This window comes from Lissotriton vulgaris, chromosome 8, assembly GCF_964263255.1.
Source record: "Lissotriton vulgaris chromosome 8, aLisVul1.2, whole genome shotgun sequence".
Taxonomy (NCBI): Eukaryota; Metazoa; Chordata; class Amphibia; order Caudata; family Salamandridae; genus Lissotriton; species Lissotriton vulgaris.
In genome coordinates this window covers 465,163,358-465,181,272 of record NC_141696.1, presented here as the reverse complement: position 1 = coordinate 465,181,272, position 17,915 = coordinate 465,163,358, and the positions used below count along the sequence as shown (strand labels likewise).

The window sequence follows — 17,915 nt, the reverse complement described above, 5'->3', positions numbered from 1 at the left end:
TATTGTCTTCAGTGGAACTCTTAGACTCTGTAGCAGACCCCTACTTATGTAAATAGATAGTCAGGATGCGCACTAAATTGCATATATGTATATATAGATGAGGATAGTAAGGCAGTTTTGTGTCCCTTCAAGGCAATTCTGCACCTGTTTTTACTAAAAGTGTGAAAAAATTGTAAAAATTGAAACACTGCATGTTTGTTTGAATATATTTGTTTAGGACAATAGACTGACACTGATATGTATCTTTATGTATTTTTTGTTTGCATAGGTTCATTTGGAATATTCATGGCTTCCTGATGAAGGCTCACAGCCGAAACGTGCGTAGTAACCTTTGCAAGCTTTAGCCATGTTTTTAGATTAAAATGTTTAGTTGGATCAATATCCAAAATAAAATCTCCACTTAATGAATTGTAATGCAATGCACGACAAATTGAAATGAACAAATGTGTACAGCATTCTATATATGTAGATTGCTCATCACATATATATAGGAGACAAAAATGATTGCTTTTTAAATGATAATTGAATAACATAAAATAAAACATATATTTTTGTACCATGCATCTTGCTTAGATACAGTTATTACTGTCTGATGTCAGCTCATTTCCACTTTTTACCTTTGTTCCTAATTAACTGTTTTTTCAACAGAATGTAGAACAATGTCATACATTCACCCCAGTACAAGGATCTGGGCCTAAATCCATCGTTTTTTTGCACTCCACTGTATTCTATATAGCATGGACCAAGAACATGTGTCCATCCACTGAGCATGTTTTTGGAGCTACTTTTTTCTATGTGTTGAAGCACTCTATACAAGTGCCTGTGTTTTCCGTCCATCTCCCCGTCCATGTAGCTTCAATACCCTCTCTACAATCCACTATACTCTGTACCACTGCACTCTACGCAGCACCACTCTACTCTACATCACTGCACTCTAAGCCACTCTACTCTGCATGACTCTAGTCTATGCCACTGCACTCTATGCTACCCTTCTCTGCACCACTCTACTTTATGTCACTGCACTCTAAGCCATCCTTCGCCTTTGCACATTACACCACTGTACTCTTCACCACCCTACCTTACATCACTGCACTCTACACACTGCACTCTGCTCCACTGCACTCTACGCCACTCTATTCTAATCTGCGCCACTCTGATCTATGCCACTGCACTCTATTCTGAACTACTCTGCTCTATTCCACTGCATTCTATGCCACTCTACTTTGCACAACTCTACTATATGCCACTGCTCTCTATGCTATTGCACTCTGCGCCACTCTATGGCACTGCACTTTACACCACTCTACACTGCACCGCTCTTCTCTATGCGACTGCACTCTACTCTGCATCACACTACTTTATGCGACTGCACTCTACACCGCTGCACTATGTGCCACTGTGCTCTGCGTCACTATATTCTACTCTGTGCCACTCTACTCTATGCCAATGCACTCTGTTCTGCACCACTGCACTCTACTCTACTGCACTCTCTGCATCACTCTACTCTTTTCTGCACCATTCTACTCTATGCCCTTGCAGTCTATGATACTGCACCTGCGTTACTCATTGGTACTGTACTTTTTGCCATTCTACGCTACACCATTCTACTCTAAGCCACTTCACTCTATGGTACTCTACTCTGTACCACTCTATGCCACTGCACTCTATGACACCACACTGCTCTACACCACTGCACTCTATGCCACTCTACTCTACTCTGCACCACTGCACTCTATGCCACTCTACTCTATGGCACCATACTTTACTATACACCACCCTACTGGGGAGCCATTGCGCTCTATGCCACTGCACTCTACCTGCACCACTCTGCTCTATGTCACTGCACTCTCAGCTACTCTACTCTACTGTGCACCACTCTACTCTATGCCATTGCACTCTCCTGCATTGCACTCTGCACCACTCCATGGAAGTGCACTTTATGCCACATTAAAGTGCATCACTCAACATCACTGCACTCTACGCAACTGCACTCTACTCTCCACCACTCAACTTGATGCCACTGCACTCTACGCCACTCTACTCTGTGCCACTGAAATCAATGCCACTCTTACTCTAATCTGCACCAATTTACTCTACACCACTGCACTCACTACCTCTGCACTCTAATATGTACCACTCTATCCCATTGCACTCTGCAACACTCTCCCCTTCTTTGCACAACTCTACTCTACGCCACTTAACTCAACACCACTGTACTCTACTCCCCACCACCCTACTGCACATCACTGCACTCAGCTCTGCACTCTACCATACTGCGCTCTCTGCATCACTCTACTCTTTTCTGCACCATTCTACTCTATGCCCTTGCACTTTATGGTACTGCACCTGCATCCCTCTGTGGCACTGCACTTTTCGCCATTCTACGCTGCACCACTCTACTCTATGCCACTGCACTCTACTCTGCACCACTCTACTCTATACCCCTGCACTCTACACCACTCTACTCTGCACCACAGCACTCTATGGTGCTCTACTCTGTACCACTCTACGCCACTGCACTCTATGATACCACTCTACTCTTCTATGCACTACTCTACTCTCAGCCACTGCACTCTATGCCACTCCACTCTACTCTGCACTCTATGCCACTCTACTCTATGGCACGACACTCTACTCTACACCACCCTACTCGAAGCCATTGCGCTCTATGCCAATGCACTCTACCTGCACCACTTTACTATACACCCGTACACTCTATGCCACTCTTCTCTGACACACTCTACTTAAACTACTGTATTCTATATACCACTCTACGCCACTACACTTTACACCCCTCTACTCTACATCACTGCACTCTACTACATTGCAATCTGCACCACTCTATTCTACTCTGTTACACTCTACTCTATGTCTCTACACTCTACGTCTCTGCACTCTATTCTGCACCATTCAAATGTGCACCACTGCACTCTACACCACTCTACTCTACTTTGCACCAATCTAAACCACTGCACCCTACGGCACCCTACTCTTCTCTGCACCACTCTACTCTATGCCATTGCACTCTCCTGCACTGCACTCTGCACCACTCCATGGAACTGCACTTTATGCCACATTAATGTGCACCACTCTACACCACCGCACTCTGCGCAACTGCACTCTACCCTCCACCACTTACTCGATGCTACTGCACTGTACGCCACTCTACTCTGTGCCACTGAACTCCATGCCAATCTTACTCTAATCTGCACCAACTTACTCTACACCAGTGCACTCACTGCCTCTGTACTCTAATATGCACCACTCTATCCCATTGCACTCTGCAACACTCTATCCTTCTTTGCACCACTCTACTCTACACCACTTCACTCAATGCCACTGTACTCCAGTCTGAACCACCGTACTCTACATCACAGCACTCTATGCCACTGCACTCTGCTCTGCACCATCCTACTCTACGTCACTGCACTCTACACCAGTGCACTGTACACCACTCTACCCTTCTCTACTCTGCACCTCTCTACTCTAGGCCACTGCACTCTATGCCACTCTACTCTGCAGCATTCTACTCTATGCCACTGCACTCTACGCCTGTCTAATGTGCTGTACTCCACTCTATTCTATGCCACTCCACTTCACTCCACTCCACTGTACACTACTCTACGCCTCTCCATTCTATGCCACTCCTCTTCCCTGTAAGCAACTGCACGCCACTCTACACTACGTCACTCCACTCCACTCCACACAGTGCCACTCCAAGCCACTCTACTCCACTCTGCCCCACTTTAATCCACTCCACACCACTCTACACCATGTCACTCAACACCATTCACCTCTACTCTGCTCCACTCCACTCTACATCACTCCAATCCAAGCCACTCCACTCTATGCCACTCTAGTGTACCCCATTCCAGTCTACACCTCTCAACTCAATTCTACTCTATGCCACTGCATTCTACTCCACTCAACTTTACTCTACAGAACTCTACTCTATGCCAGTCCACTCCACTCTATGCCACTCCACTCTCTGCCACTCCACTGTCCGCCACTGTAGGCATCCACATTTTTCTCTACCACCCTATGATACTCCAGGCCACTCTATGCCACTTCACTCTACGTCAGTCCATTCTATGCCATGCCATACCACTCTATGCCTTGCCACTCCTCTCCACTGTACGCTGATTTGCAGCATGCCTAAAAGCCATTGGCAAAGCCAATATCTATTCCGTGAACAAAAAATATTGTCTTTGCCAATGCTGGTTTAACTTTTACTGGTTACTTTCAAAGTTTTATGCGAAAACATATGGAGGAGGAGAGAGAAGATAGCTGATCAATGTGGAGAAAGCTCAATATTCGCTACAGCGATCCTAAAGGAGGAAACTCCAACTGAGCCACATAGATCTCTCCCACAGGTGTTCAGCCCGCTGAGCTATCATTGTGGCAGTGCAGAATGGCAGCCAGCGACGTCTTATTGCGTCGGGGTCTTCTTTCCTAGCAGCAGTACTCTCCCATTAGCGGCTACGGTGCGGTTGCTGCTAGATAACATATCTGTCTCTGGCTGAGGCACCAGCCTGTGTTTACTACCTTGCCTCTTCAGCTATCGAACCGTCGACCATGATGGGTAAACTCTCTCACTTTATGGTGTGCTGCAGGGCTGTGCATGCCACGTCCCACAGCGACTGTACAGCTCAGGATATCCAGGGCGAGTGACAGCAGCGAGAGGAGGGTACGAGCAGGGCCGTGGTTTTTCCAGCTAATTCGGAAAGATTTTTTAGGAATGAGGCCAGCAGCTGGATGAGTAGCACTTCCATTAGAGCAGGGGTCTCCAAACTGGCCCTGGAGGGTCGGATCCATGCCAGATTTATGGGATATCCCCATTGAGATACATGTAGTAATTTTAAAAATCTGGCATAGATCCGGCCCTCCAGGACCGGTTTGGAGACCCCTGCATTAGAGGTTGAATGGAAACAAAAAAGTAATCAAACTGTGATTACTACAGAGTGCACTTCTGTTGCTATTAGGCAAGGCAGTGTCTCTTGGTTAACATGCTGAACTGTATAATAACAGGTTGACTATTACCCATATCCGTAGCATTGGCACCCAACTTCATTGACCTCATGAATAATCCAAGGCTGAATGAGCCAACAGCAGGTGTGTTTGCCCACTGAGTTATCATACCAGCCAAAGCAGGGGTTGGAGCTTAATGTGATGATAAACACAGACTGACTTCTTAGTGTAACATATTTCACATATTTGCTCCTAAATTGTATTATAGTAAAATAAGTACAACATTACCAGTCTGTGAAATGGTTAAGATACACAGAAACCTCTTCGTTTTCAATTGAAATAGACATGTTCGGACCAAAGATCACAGGCAAGAGGTGAGAAGTTGGATTGGTGGTTGACTTGGGTGTTAGCCCTGGTCAAGCAGCAACCACAATCCTTGTCAGGGTGAGGCACAAACCAACCCAAAATTAACCTGTGCTCAACCCTCTGGTGCTAGGCACAGAGCAGTCAGGCTTAATTTAGAGGCAGCGTGTAAAGTATTTGTGCAACATTTTAAACAGTAAAACAGTGAAAACACCATACAAAAAAATCCCACACTGGGTTAGAAAAATAGAGCAAAATGTAATAAATAAAACAAAACCAAAACGAAAAAAATCGAGTCAGTAGAACCGCAATTATGATTTTTTTAAGACTAAAGTGTAAAATAGCCCCTAAAAGCATAACGTGCCATCTGCAGCTATCTAGTTGCACTGGACTGGATCAAAGTCAAAAGTTAAGGCTGACTGCAATGGAAGTCAGTTCATATACAGTCCCAGATTTGTGTTGAAGGTTTACCTTCTCAAGCTCGAGCAGAGCCCCTTTCGCATTGCAGAGGGCAACAAAGAGCAGGAAGCTTGTCGCGGAATGTTATCAGCGAAGTGCGAGGAGCTGGTGGGCTGGCATTGCTGAAGCTTCAGAGTGGCAGTTCCACAAGTGGTTGATGCTGCAGTGCGAAGTCGGGCTGACGGAGCTTTGTGCTGATTTACAGTGCAAGTGATGAGGTCTCAATACGAGCAGGCCCATCCGTGGTTACGAAGTGCCCAAATGCTTGATTTAAGTGCCTGTGACCCTCACCAAGGGTCTAGGACCTGAGAGGTAGCACATGGGGTTCAGGAACTCTCTGCAGCTGGGTTCAGGGGCTGTTGTAGGATGTTGGAGAACCTTTTATGTCCTTGAGGCTCAGATCAGGAGGCCAGCAGACCAGCCCTTAGAGTTACTCTGGGTTCATGGGTTCAAGATGAATTTGCAGAATCAATTCTCCTCCCCCGGGCAAGAGGGCAGCATGTCAGCACAGCAGATAATGGTTCCTTTAGAACAGCAGGCCAGAAGACTGGCAGTCTTTGTAGCTACACAGCAGACCTTCTTCCTGGCAGAGTATCCACAGGTCCAGAAGTTTAGTGAAAAGTTGGTGTCTGAGGTCCAGTATTCATACACAGTTGTGCCATTGAAGTCGGGGAGAAGCCTTCCCTGCCCTGGGTACAGACTAAATACAGGGGTTATGCAGCCCTGTGTGTGGAGGCAAGAAACAGCCTATTCAAGTGTAAGTATTTCCAGCTCCTCCCTCCCATCCTGCCAGTGATGGCTCATCTAGTAAAACCTAAGCTCTCTATTGTGGGGGTTTGTCTGGGAGGAATACACAAAGTTCAGCTGTCAGCTGCTTCCAGTCATGTGACCCAGCTACCTGTACTAAATGGCTAACGCAGGAAAATGCAAACTTTCAAAAAGTGGCTTTTTTAAAATTGTAACTGAAAATCTGACTTTACCACAAATTAGGATTTTAAATTCCATTCCAGAGACACCAAACAGGAAGGGGTCACCTGTTCCCATTTGGAAATTACACTTATGATATGTAATGCAGTAATTCCAATGTTATCCAATGGGAGAGGTAGTGAAAAACAATTGCCCTGCTCCCATTCTGGACCCAGGGCAGAATGGGAGTTTAAAACTGCACACACACAGCCTGCAATGGCAAGCCCGAGACATGTTTAAACTGCTACTTAAGTGGGTGGCACAATGAGTGCTCCAGGCCCGCTTGTAGCATTAAATTCACAAGCCCTGGGCACAGGTAGTGCCACTTTACTAGGGACTTACGAGGAAATCAAATATGTCAACTGCGTATAAGCCAGTGTTACTATGTTTTGAGCAGAGAGCACAAGCACTTTAGCACTGGTTAGAAGTGGTAAAGTGCAACAGAGTCCTAAGGCCAACAAAAACCAATTCAGCAAAAATATGAAGAAGAAGGCAAAAAGTTTAGGGATGATCCCCCCCCCGCAAGATAAAGGCCAAGTTCAGCACAGATCTTTACATTTTAAACAATAGGGAAATTAGTCATAGTGCTCCGGTCTTGCCTACATGTAGCTTATTTGTCACACAATATGCAAATCTTTTTTAATATTCAAATGTATTCATGAGGTACAGTAGCACTCATGTAGCGACTGTGGTAGTACATACAACAGAGCACAAGCCTATGTATTTGATCACTTAATACAAAGAAGAACTATTAATTAATCCAGCAATTAGGATAACACTTCAAAATGTTTAACAGTGAGGTAATACAAGTGTTTAAATGTTTACAAAACCAGCTTTATGGTTTGCAAATGTTCATATTCACCACAATTTCCTCCGGGCATTTTGGGAACCGCATAGGATGTCCCACGCCTAGGACTTGTAAGTTTATCGTTCTTTAGAATGGCTTGCAGAGGTGTATATCAGCAGGTGCCTAGGGCAGCCTAGAGACGCTCCTCTGCAAATACACCTCAGAAAGATCTTCCAGGAGCATCGGAAAGATGCCGGGAGCCTCCCAGAGGTGCACAAGCTTCACATAAGTGAACATGCTTCTGGCACCTCTTAAAAAAGCACAGGGTAAATATTAGTGTATGTGCCCCGTGAGGTTATTTATTACCACACTGCACTTGTAGAAACGCTGAAGTGTGAATGCAGCACTGATGGGTGGAAATCTGGGGTCCCTGAGTGTAACCATGCAAGGATGAATTTTCACTAGGGCACATCTTTGTCCATTAGTGAATTCTTTAATTGTGCATTGAGACTGGTAAGATCAGAACACTAAGAAAAGACTACAGACACCAAGTAGCCACATTGAAGTAAGTATAAATATACAACATGCATCTAGTGAAGAACTGTCACCAAGGACATACTATACATAAGCACTTACAGAGCGCTTTTTTTTTTAAATCTCACCCCAGTTTCAAACATTATATGTTATGTTATGTTATGTTATGGGGATTTGTATAGCGCTCAGCTGCCCCAGCCAAGGGGCGTCCCGGCGCTGTATGGAAGACTGGAGGCAGAAGGGAAGGACACAGAAGAGGGAAAGAGAAAGGTCATTGAAAGAGGTGAGTTTTGATGGCTTTCCTGAAGGCCAGAAGGTCCTGCATGCCACGGATGGTTTCCGGTAGGCTGTTCCAGAGTTAGTCATAGTTCAAGGGAGATCACTGAGATACGTTTATTAAAAGTCATTCCCATGAATCTCCGCTTCATGCTGTAGTCACTCCGTGCAAGTGATGACCTCCGCCATGCTTCTTCTGCCACTATTTCCCACGTGAAACTCAAAACCTCGATTTTCCTCAGGTGGTTCCCAACTTTACCTTGGCAGCATTTTTAGCATCGGGACAGGATAGGAAGCTGATGCGCCTTACGAAAGCTTCTTTTAATAAAAAAAAGGTTATGCAGCAGAGACGTTTGATCCTATATCAAAATAATAATGAATATATTGACAATTCACCAATAATCTATATTCATACAAATAATAACATTGGTATTAGCACTTATTATAAAAATTAAGCTCTCACTTCTGTTTCACAATTATTCAAAAGACCCCTTGGTTTCCCTGTTATCACCGTTTTCCCAGTTCTGCTAAATGTTCTTAAACCTCTTATTTGCACCCACTCTTTTTGTATATAAGGTCTCTTGGCTTTTTACCTTACACATTTTGACCCTCATTTATGAAACTTTTTATTGCGCCCTAGCGACACCAATGATGTGTCATATTTACAGTAGGACGCATCATGTCGCAAGGAGTCACAGATACTTCAGTATTTCTGACGTATCTATAGGCGCAAAAATTACGCATTGCTCGAGTGCGTCATAAAAGAGATGCAACTCCAGCAATGGGTCATTACACATGGACAAGTGCCAAGTTAAATGTGCCTGCGTCAGTCTTACGCCTGCCATGAGGCAGGCATAAGATATTGACGCATTTGCGTGCTAGAAGTGGCGCTGTGAAATCTTAAAAATGTCCCTGGATCACTTCATCAACCCTTTCTAGCGTCGAAATGCCCCATCGTATACATTATACCTGTCACAAGTGTAATGTGGCGGAGGAGTTTACAAAGTGACATATCTACCTAGATGCGTGACATCGTAAATATGGCGCAACATGATTCATTTTTTGCACTGCTGGTGCGTCACAAAAAGTGACACACTGGCAGCACAAAAGTTACGCAAGGGACCATAAATAAGCCCCTTTGTTATGCCACTGAACCGCAGTTGGAATAGCTACCGATTTCCAGTTTGCTAAACTAAGTGACTTTGCAACTGTATTAGCTATAAAACAAAGCTAGTTTTGCCAGGTGGAGAGATATTTCGACCTATATGGAATACCAAACAGGTCTCCAAGGGGATTAGGAGTGATTTCGTTCCCCATTTCATTAAAAATGTTGGACCGAACGTAAAAATCTAGGACAAGTAAATATCATATGGAGCCAGTCCCAAGGATCCAACCTGCATCTAAAACATATCGCTTCCGCCCCACGATACATCTTCTTGATTTTATCTGGTGTATAATAAATCATCCAATTGCAGTAAAAAGCCATTCTCTTGAAGTTAGTTGTGCAAATGTCTTTCCTGCTATCCAACTAAACTAATATCATTGAGCTAAAGTTATTTCGCAGGCAGAGTCATTTTGCTTATATAGGCAGATAATAACTGCGGACCTAAATTCTGAAGTAAAACTCTGTACCAATTTCCGACTCCTGACAGATGGAACATAAAAAAGTCCCTAAAACGTTTATCCATTGTTTCGCTTATACCCAAAAGTACTGTATGGGATTGCCCAACGGCTGAGTAGGGACCACCCGAGGCTTAAGCCCAGCCCTGAACAGGAGTCGAGTTTTATATGTGGGTGCAAATGGGGACGTTTTTATTCTTACCAAATTAGATTAAACAATTCAGGGGGTCTTATATAGTGTTCTTTTTAGTAATCTAGGGATCTGTAAAAAAAGGAATCGGGTCGAGTTCAGCTACTTTTAGCGAATCGTTCAAGTAGTAATTATCATTGCATAATGACGTCTTGGACGCAGACGCCAGCCAATTTAAAAGAGCCACTTGATAATATGATTTTAACCATGGGAGCGCCAGCCCGCATTTCTCCTGCGTTAATTGGAGAATTTGTAGTCTAACCCGCATTTTTTCCTTTGCCAAATGAAAGCGTGAATTTCTGTGTCTATGGTTTAAAAAAATTATTTAGGTGTTTTAATCAATATATTAGAGAAAGCAAACAAAAATAGCAGGAGACAGTTAATTTCAATAAGCTAAATCCGTTCTATAATCGCCCTCTGCTTTCAGGTCCTCTTCAACAACCTTTTAATTCCAACTGACACTTTTCGTCCTACAAGCCGCTGCTCTTATTCGAAGACCTCCATTGGGTTCAACAGCGTTTTCCGATACCACTGCCTTCCACTGGGTTTCTTCAAATTCCACTGGGAAGGGTCTTAAAACTCTAAACCTTCAACCGCAACTTTCCCATAGAGCTGAACGGAGCACGTGGGTGTGTTCTGACACAGCACCCGTCCTTTGTGGGGTCCCTACTTACTCACCTTGGGTGGTTCCTTGGGGTCCCAGTGATTTTACATCCTATCGACACAGTCTTGACTCAAGTTGTGGTTCTTATACCACTTATTTAGTATATGGTTTGGTCCCCCCTGGGGCCTACTGTGTTTTAGTGCTATTTACTGTCATTTCTGTGCTTAAGTATTGTGTGCTTTATCATTATATCTTTGTAGGAGATACTGTGTCGTACTAGATAATGTTATATCAATAAATATATATTTTATAACTACTGTCTGGTTCTTCTTTCATTTAACCAATATTATAAGGTTGCATTCTGGAAAAACACACTGCTTGACATTTCTTCAAGACTAAGCCTGAAGCCTGCTCTCCACAGCTACCACTTGGATAGCTTTCTAGGGTTATCTTTGAACTCTTAAATCACCATAAGGGCTGTTTGGACTGGTGCAAGGTGCCCAGTTTAATTAGTGGACAGCATATACCAAGCCAACTTCTCACAAGGCATAAATATGGTCCCTTAGATTCTACTTTTCAGTACACCTCTGGACCTGTAGATACCGGAGAAAAGGACTGCTGTTGTGCTCTGCTGCCAGAAAGACTGCTAATCTGCTGCCCTGCTGTCCTGCTTGCTGAGAAGGAAGACTGGACCGGCATCCTTCATCCTATTCTGAAGTGAATCCTAGGGTCAGCTAACTTACCTGGTCTGTGCTACAGGGACATACCAAGCCCCAGAGGCCTTCCTGCACCTGCCCAGCTGACCTGTGTGAGCCCTGATGGCCTCTGCTGGAGTGAGTTCCTTATCCCCAAGAGGTGCTCTTCAGGTTCTGGACCCATGCTGTTGCATCAGTTGAGCTCCCTCTCAAAGAAAAGGGATAAATCCTGATGTTTTGGGCTCTTCATGAGCACTACGGTATCTGTTCGGGCCAAGATCCTTCCGTCCACCAATGTGAAGCTCCAGTAAAATCTTTGTGCCACAGTGACCATCAGCGAATCCTAGCAATGTGAGATCTGTACTTCGCACTAGAGCACTGACAGCCTGGGGTGTCAGGCATGAAGAATGAGGCTTCAGCAACACCCGTCCACGATGCTTAATAGGATCTTCGGCTGACTGCGACGATCGACCGTGAAGCCCGGCCTGCTCTTTGAGCTACATTGAAGACCATCCAGTATGCTTTCCCTGCTCCTCGCAGCCCCCTCCACTGTGAATGAAACATTTGCACTGGACTTTCAGCAAGACTAACCTAGTCCCTGTAAATGGCCTGAACTTGTGACTTCCACCCGATCTCACACGACCAGCTTACAGTAAGTGGCGATTTCTGTTTTTTAGTACTATACCTAACCTAAATCTTCAAAAAATGCATATCTTCGGTTCTTCTAATGGTGTCTTTGTCATTTTGGTGTCAAATATTTTACTTTATTTTTTCCTTTTTTGTTGGTGTAGGATATTTCTTGTGTTGTGTTTTCCCTTTATTACTGTTTGAAGTGCTGCATAAATACTTTCCATATCGCCTCTATATTAAGCCTGACTGATTTTGTGCTAGCATACCATAGGGTTAGGCAAAAGTAAATTTGGGGTTTGCTTGTGTTTCACCCTGACAAGAATTGTGGTTGCGGTTTGAGTAGGGTTTCATCCTCACTCAACCATTAACCCAATTTCCTACAATCAGGATCTGAGAAGTTGAACCTGTTCGGAGATTTACATTTTTGCTGTAAAAAAATTTATAACGTTTTGCCCATAGATAATTTTCGTTGACTGAAAATATGGATAGTGTACAGTTGTTTAATTTGTTTTTTCTACAAATACTAAAATACATATAGCTGTTGTAGATTATTGTTGGGAAAAAAACATCAAGGACGTTGACATCAGACAGATGTCTGATTGCAATAAAACTAACCACAGTTTCAGTTTCATTTTTATAGATAAAGCAACATTGTCAGACCATGAAATGAACACATTTCATGCCATATTATCATCCCATAATTTAATTTACTTTGCACCAAGAGGATTAGTGAAATGTATTGTTCTTATCAGATGACAAACCAAAAGATGTTCTCCAATGGATCTGCAATTGACTCAAATGTGTTTCGCAGAAATTGTAAAATTGTAATAGTCAGCTGTTCTATGTGTTTTTCTTGATTGGCTACGGACACTAATAAGATCTGTTCATCACAACAGCTAAAAGGGGATTGTCAGACTTGTCCATACAAGAGTGGGTCCAAATAGACCAAATCAAAAGGTGGCTTTAGTTGTACCTGTTGTCCAGGATTCGTGAATGCAGACTGAAGCGTTTATTGACCCGAGAAGGTATCCAGGTGGTTGTAGGTCATAATGGTTCAGGTGACTCAATCCAACAGCCAGGTCTTAAGGGCACTTCCAAATTCCAGTAGAGAGGTAGAGGTCCATAGTTGCAGAAGGAGGTCATTCCAGATTAATGCTATGGGGTAGTAGAAGGAGCATCCTCTGCTGTTGCTTCAGTAGATGTGAGGAGTGTGGGAGAGTGAGAGGAAGGTGGAGTGTAGCTGTCTAGTACGAAGGTGGAAGTTCAGGCAGTGTTGATGTAGATTGATCCTTGGTTGTGCAGTACTTTGCAGATGTGGCCATCCCTTCAGTATAGAGAGCCAGTGGAGTTTTCTAAAGTAGGGGGTGATGTGGGTCTATCTGGAGAGGTCAAGGACAAGTCTGGCAGTGGAGTTCTGTACGGGTTGGAGTATCTTCAGAAGATGTGTGGTGATCCCAGCATAGTGTGAGTTCCTGTAGTCTAATCGGCTGGTGATCAGGGCATGAGTGATGGTATGTCTGGTATTCAGGGGAACCATTTGAAAACTTTTCGTAACATGTGCAATGTGAGAAAGCAGGCAGAGGAGACTGCGTTGGTCTGGGACTTCATGGACAGTTTGCCGTCCAGGATTATGCTGAGGTTTCTGGTATGGTAGGTTAGCTTGGATGATGGTCTTAGTTTCGAGGCCACCAGAAGTCATTCCAAGAGGTGGTGTTGTTGCCGAAGATTATAACTTCTATTTTGTCAATGTTGAGGTTCAGCCAGTTGTCCTTCATGCAACAGCACAGCGCATTCTAAGAGCTGACCCTAGTCCTTTATTTGCCTAAGCTACCGCCAAATTCTTGGGAAAGATGTGGTTTATCAGAAGGAAGGCCCTAGGACTTAGGTGGCATGGTAATTCAGCCCAGACAGCATGCTTGCCCAACAAAATCAGAAATAGAGTTGCTGCTGACACTGGGGACAATGCCCAATGCACTACACACTTTATCTTTTTGCCACCAGTCTACTGTTGTTTTATATGAGGCTGAGGTTATGATTTTCGTGTTTTCCTATTTTAGACATAATTAGTCAAATTTTGTATTTCAAGCATTGTATACATGATATAATCTAGCCAGCACGAGCTTGTTTAAATAGCACGGCAGATCCTCTGATTATTCAGTGTAGGTAGTTCAAATGTTATTATGAGCTACCTTTATCAAAGCTGTATGTTTTTATTTCCATTTATTTAAAAAAAAAAATTTAAAATTTTATTGAGATACACAGAACATGAGCACAAAATCCAACATTAAACTTTTCATCATGTAAATGTGGGATAGGAAAAATGGTATACATAAAGCTATGGAACAACTATTTTAGAAAAAGTCAAAGTCAGAGTCAAAAATCGCAGCTTAATCCAAGGAAGATTCCACTTTCTCAAACATTTGTAGAATTATACATAGCAATAACACACCATAATGGTGCCGGCGTGAGAGAAGCAGAAAAAAAAAACAACGACAAGCCGCGAGTAAATACATCAAGGTACATAGAAAGTCTAGCCCATGGTGATCAACTTTCTGCAGCCATATATGTACTAACCGAGCCCAAAATTTGCTGTCCTAATGCCCTTTTCCGGCTCCCTTTCAATGCATACAGATTATGTTCAGTATTATAGGTAAAGAGGAACCGGATCCGCCATGCTTCAAATGAAGCGGTATCACTTTGTAGCCAACACGAGGCTATGCACAACCTTAAAACCGCGGTAGCTACAAATATCATATACACAGTGTTATTGGAGAGCACAGTTTGGTCACTTCCCGAATCTAAACCCAGAAGGATCTGCGTAAGTGACAGCTGAAAAGAAACACCCAGTATCTCAGAAAGAAACTTATTTACATGCCCAAAGAAGTCCCTCAGTTTAACACAAGTGCCAAAAATATGGGTCACATCTGCCTGTGCAACACTACACCTAAAACATTTCCGGGCTGGGTCACCACCCCATTTTGATATTTTGTCTGGTGTATGGTACAAATAAAATAAAGTTTTATAATATTGCGTGACAAGGTTGGCAGACATAAGTACGCGCCCGCTAGCTCAATTGACTTCTCAAGCAGAATTCCTTGGCAGCCAAATCTATTTTCCCATTTGCTTGCTTGTGCTTCTAAATCGTTGAGCATAACCCCTAGCATTAGATTATAAAGTACCCCAATCCGGGCTCCTTTCTTATTGGCCTCGATAAGAGGATTGGGAGACATGCATAAACTAGTTTTCGATAAGTGATCGCGTATTTGCAAATACTTGAAAAAGTGCATAGTTGGGAGATGATATTGTTCCCTCAACTGACTAAAAGATTTTATCCCATCCCCTACATGTAAGTCCCCTAGAGTAATTAGACCACTCTTTCGCCAGCTCACCACTATTCGATCCCAAAAGATACTAGGGAAAAAAATTGGAGGAGTCAATGGAGTATATCTAGAAACTTTTTCAATTTTGTATAGCTTTTTGAGTGCCTTCCATACTTTATAAGCGGCAGAAACCACCTTAAATCTGGTACGTTTATAATAGTTCCAATCTATATTGAGAAAAAGGCGGTTCCTAGCTTCTTATCCAAGGAGTAGGCTGTATATTGAAGGTTGCAATGCTGGATCCAAAGGTCCTACCCTTGTTAGTAAGATGTTCATGTGTTGGAGCATTCAAGCGTAGTAATATAAAAGAAAATCCGGGACCGCCCAACCACCAACAGCCCTTGGCAAAACTATGTATTTTTTTGCACGCCGCTCCTTTCCCCGAGACCACAAGAATTTCATGCAAACCGACTGTAGTTGTGCAATGTAAGCCGGAGGGATCTCTAATGGCACACAGCGATAGAAATAAAGGATCTTAGGTAATACCATCATTTTTAAAATGTTACATCTACAGACTAGCGTTAAATGAAGACATTCGGCCTGGTCCAGTTGTTTACGAATCCCAGTGAGCAACCTCTGCCAGTTAGATTGCACAGTGGCGGAGGCCGAGGCTCTAATCTGTACCCCGGTAGAGAGACAAAAATATCGAAATTAAAATATCGATATACAATAATATCGATGTTTTAATTTCAATGGTATAGAATATCGATGTGCAATAATATCGAAAGACACCCCTATGCTATCCAAGGCTTTCCCTACTTTTGCACCATTCGGAGTGGGAATAGTAATATTTACCCCTACACTATCCAACGCTTTCCCTACTGTTGCACTCTTTGGAGTGGGAATAGTAATTTTTACCCCTACCACTATCCAACGCTTTCCCTACTGTTGCACCCTCTGGAGTGGGAATAGTAATTTTTACCCCTACGCTATCCTACGCTTTTCCTACTGTTGCATTATGTGGAGTAAGTATATATATTAATTTATATGTAGAGTTTTTATTTTTTTAAATGTATATTTATTAGTTATTATTTTTTAAATATGTTATGTTTATATTTATAATTTGTTAAATTATTTGTTTTTTTTAATTATTTTTACATTATTATTAATACATTTTAAAAAAACTATATTTTTAAATTCGATATTTTTGTACTACGATATTTTTTTCCGGTTTTTTTTTTAATTACCTTTATGTAGATAGAACTCCGATATTTTTGATGTCGATATTTTTGTATGTCTATATTCTGTCTGTCGATATTATGTCATAGATTCCTGTACCCTAGGTATGTTACCTCTGAAAGAACCCTGCTATCTTTAAAAGACTTGATGTTGACACATAAGATCTGAGTCTTAGCAGTGTTCAATTTATATCCAGATACCGAACCATATACTGCTGCTAGATGTTCAATCTCTGGCATCACCACTGCGGGCTTTGGAGAAAGTACAGCAACATCATCAGCGTACGGAAGCACGCGATATTGTTGCTGACATAACATTACTGGCGGGATCCGGGGAATACTCTCCATCATCTTTAAAAATGGATCGATGTAAAGGGCAAATAAGAGCGGGGAACACGGGCAGCCTTGCCTTGTCCCCCTTTGTATTGGAACTGATGCCGATTGCTGCCCCATTGCATAGATCCGAGCACTTGGCTATTGGTATAATGTCTGTACAGATTTTATATAATTTGGCCCGAACCCTCGAGACTTCATCACGTCCCATAAGAAAGCCCATGATACTTAATCAAAAGCCTTCTCGGCATCCAGTAACATGAGGCTCAACGCTACTTCCGAACCGTTTGCATAATCAATTAAAGCAATCACCTGGTTGACATGATCGGTTGTACCACGCTTGGGGATAAACCTGTGCTGATGCACAGATTCTAATGGAGATATCACTCCTGAAAGCCTTGCCGCCAGTATTTTCGAGTATATTTTTCCATCAGTATTTAGTAATGAAATAGGCCGATATGAGGCTGGCTGATCTGCAGGTTTCCCCTTTTTTCTAAAAACCACAATGCTGGCCTCGTCCCATGTTTTAGGGTACAGTCCTGTCTGCGCCAGCCTGAATGTGGCTAGCATATCGTGTTTAAGAACTTGGAAAAAGCTTTTATACATCTCTACCCAAAGCTTGTCGGGGCCCGCTGCCTTGCCTGCTGGGAGTCCTTTTATTGCCGCTTCAAGTTCAGACATCGATATTGGGGCCTCTATCTTAGCTGCGATGTCACTATCCAGGTCTTGCTCACGGAATTGCTCAAGCAGTGATGCGGCTTTATTGCTATCATAATCTTCCCTGGTATATACTTGAGTATAAAACTGTCTAAAAACTACCACTACTCCAGTCCCACTCTCTATCACTTGCCCAGCTGCATCCTTAATGCTATTAATTCTTTGCGCGGCTTCCCTCGTTCTCATTTTCTGGGCCAGACACCTGCTGCTTGCCT

At 43.1% G+C, this 17,915-nt stretch overlaps 1 protein-coding gene across 1 annotated transcript in view; it reads left to right on the top strand.

The window, feature by feature from the left end:
* The first annotated feature begins 274 nt into the window (after window positions 1-274).
* TPP2 (tripeptidyl peptidase 2) overlaps window positions 275-17,915 on the top strand; it is a 656,253-nt gene continuing 638,612 nt past the window's right edge. Inside the window, exon 1 of the mRNA XM_086934242.1 lies at window positions 275-317. Coding sequence (XP_086790368.1) covers window positions 297-317 — 21 coding nt within the window. The 5' untranslated portion in view covers window positions 275-296. The remainder of the gene's footprint in view (window positions 318-17,915) is intronic.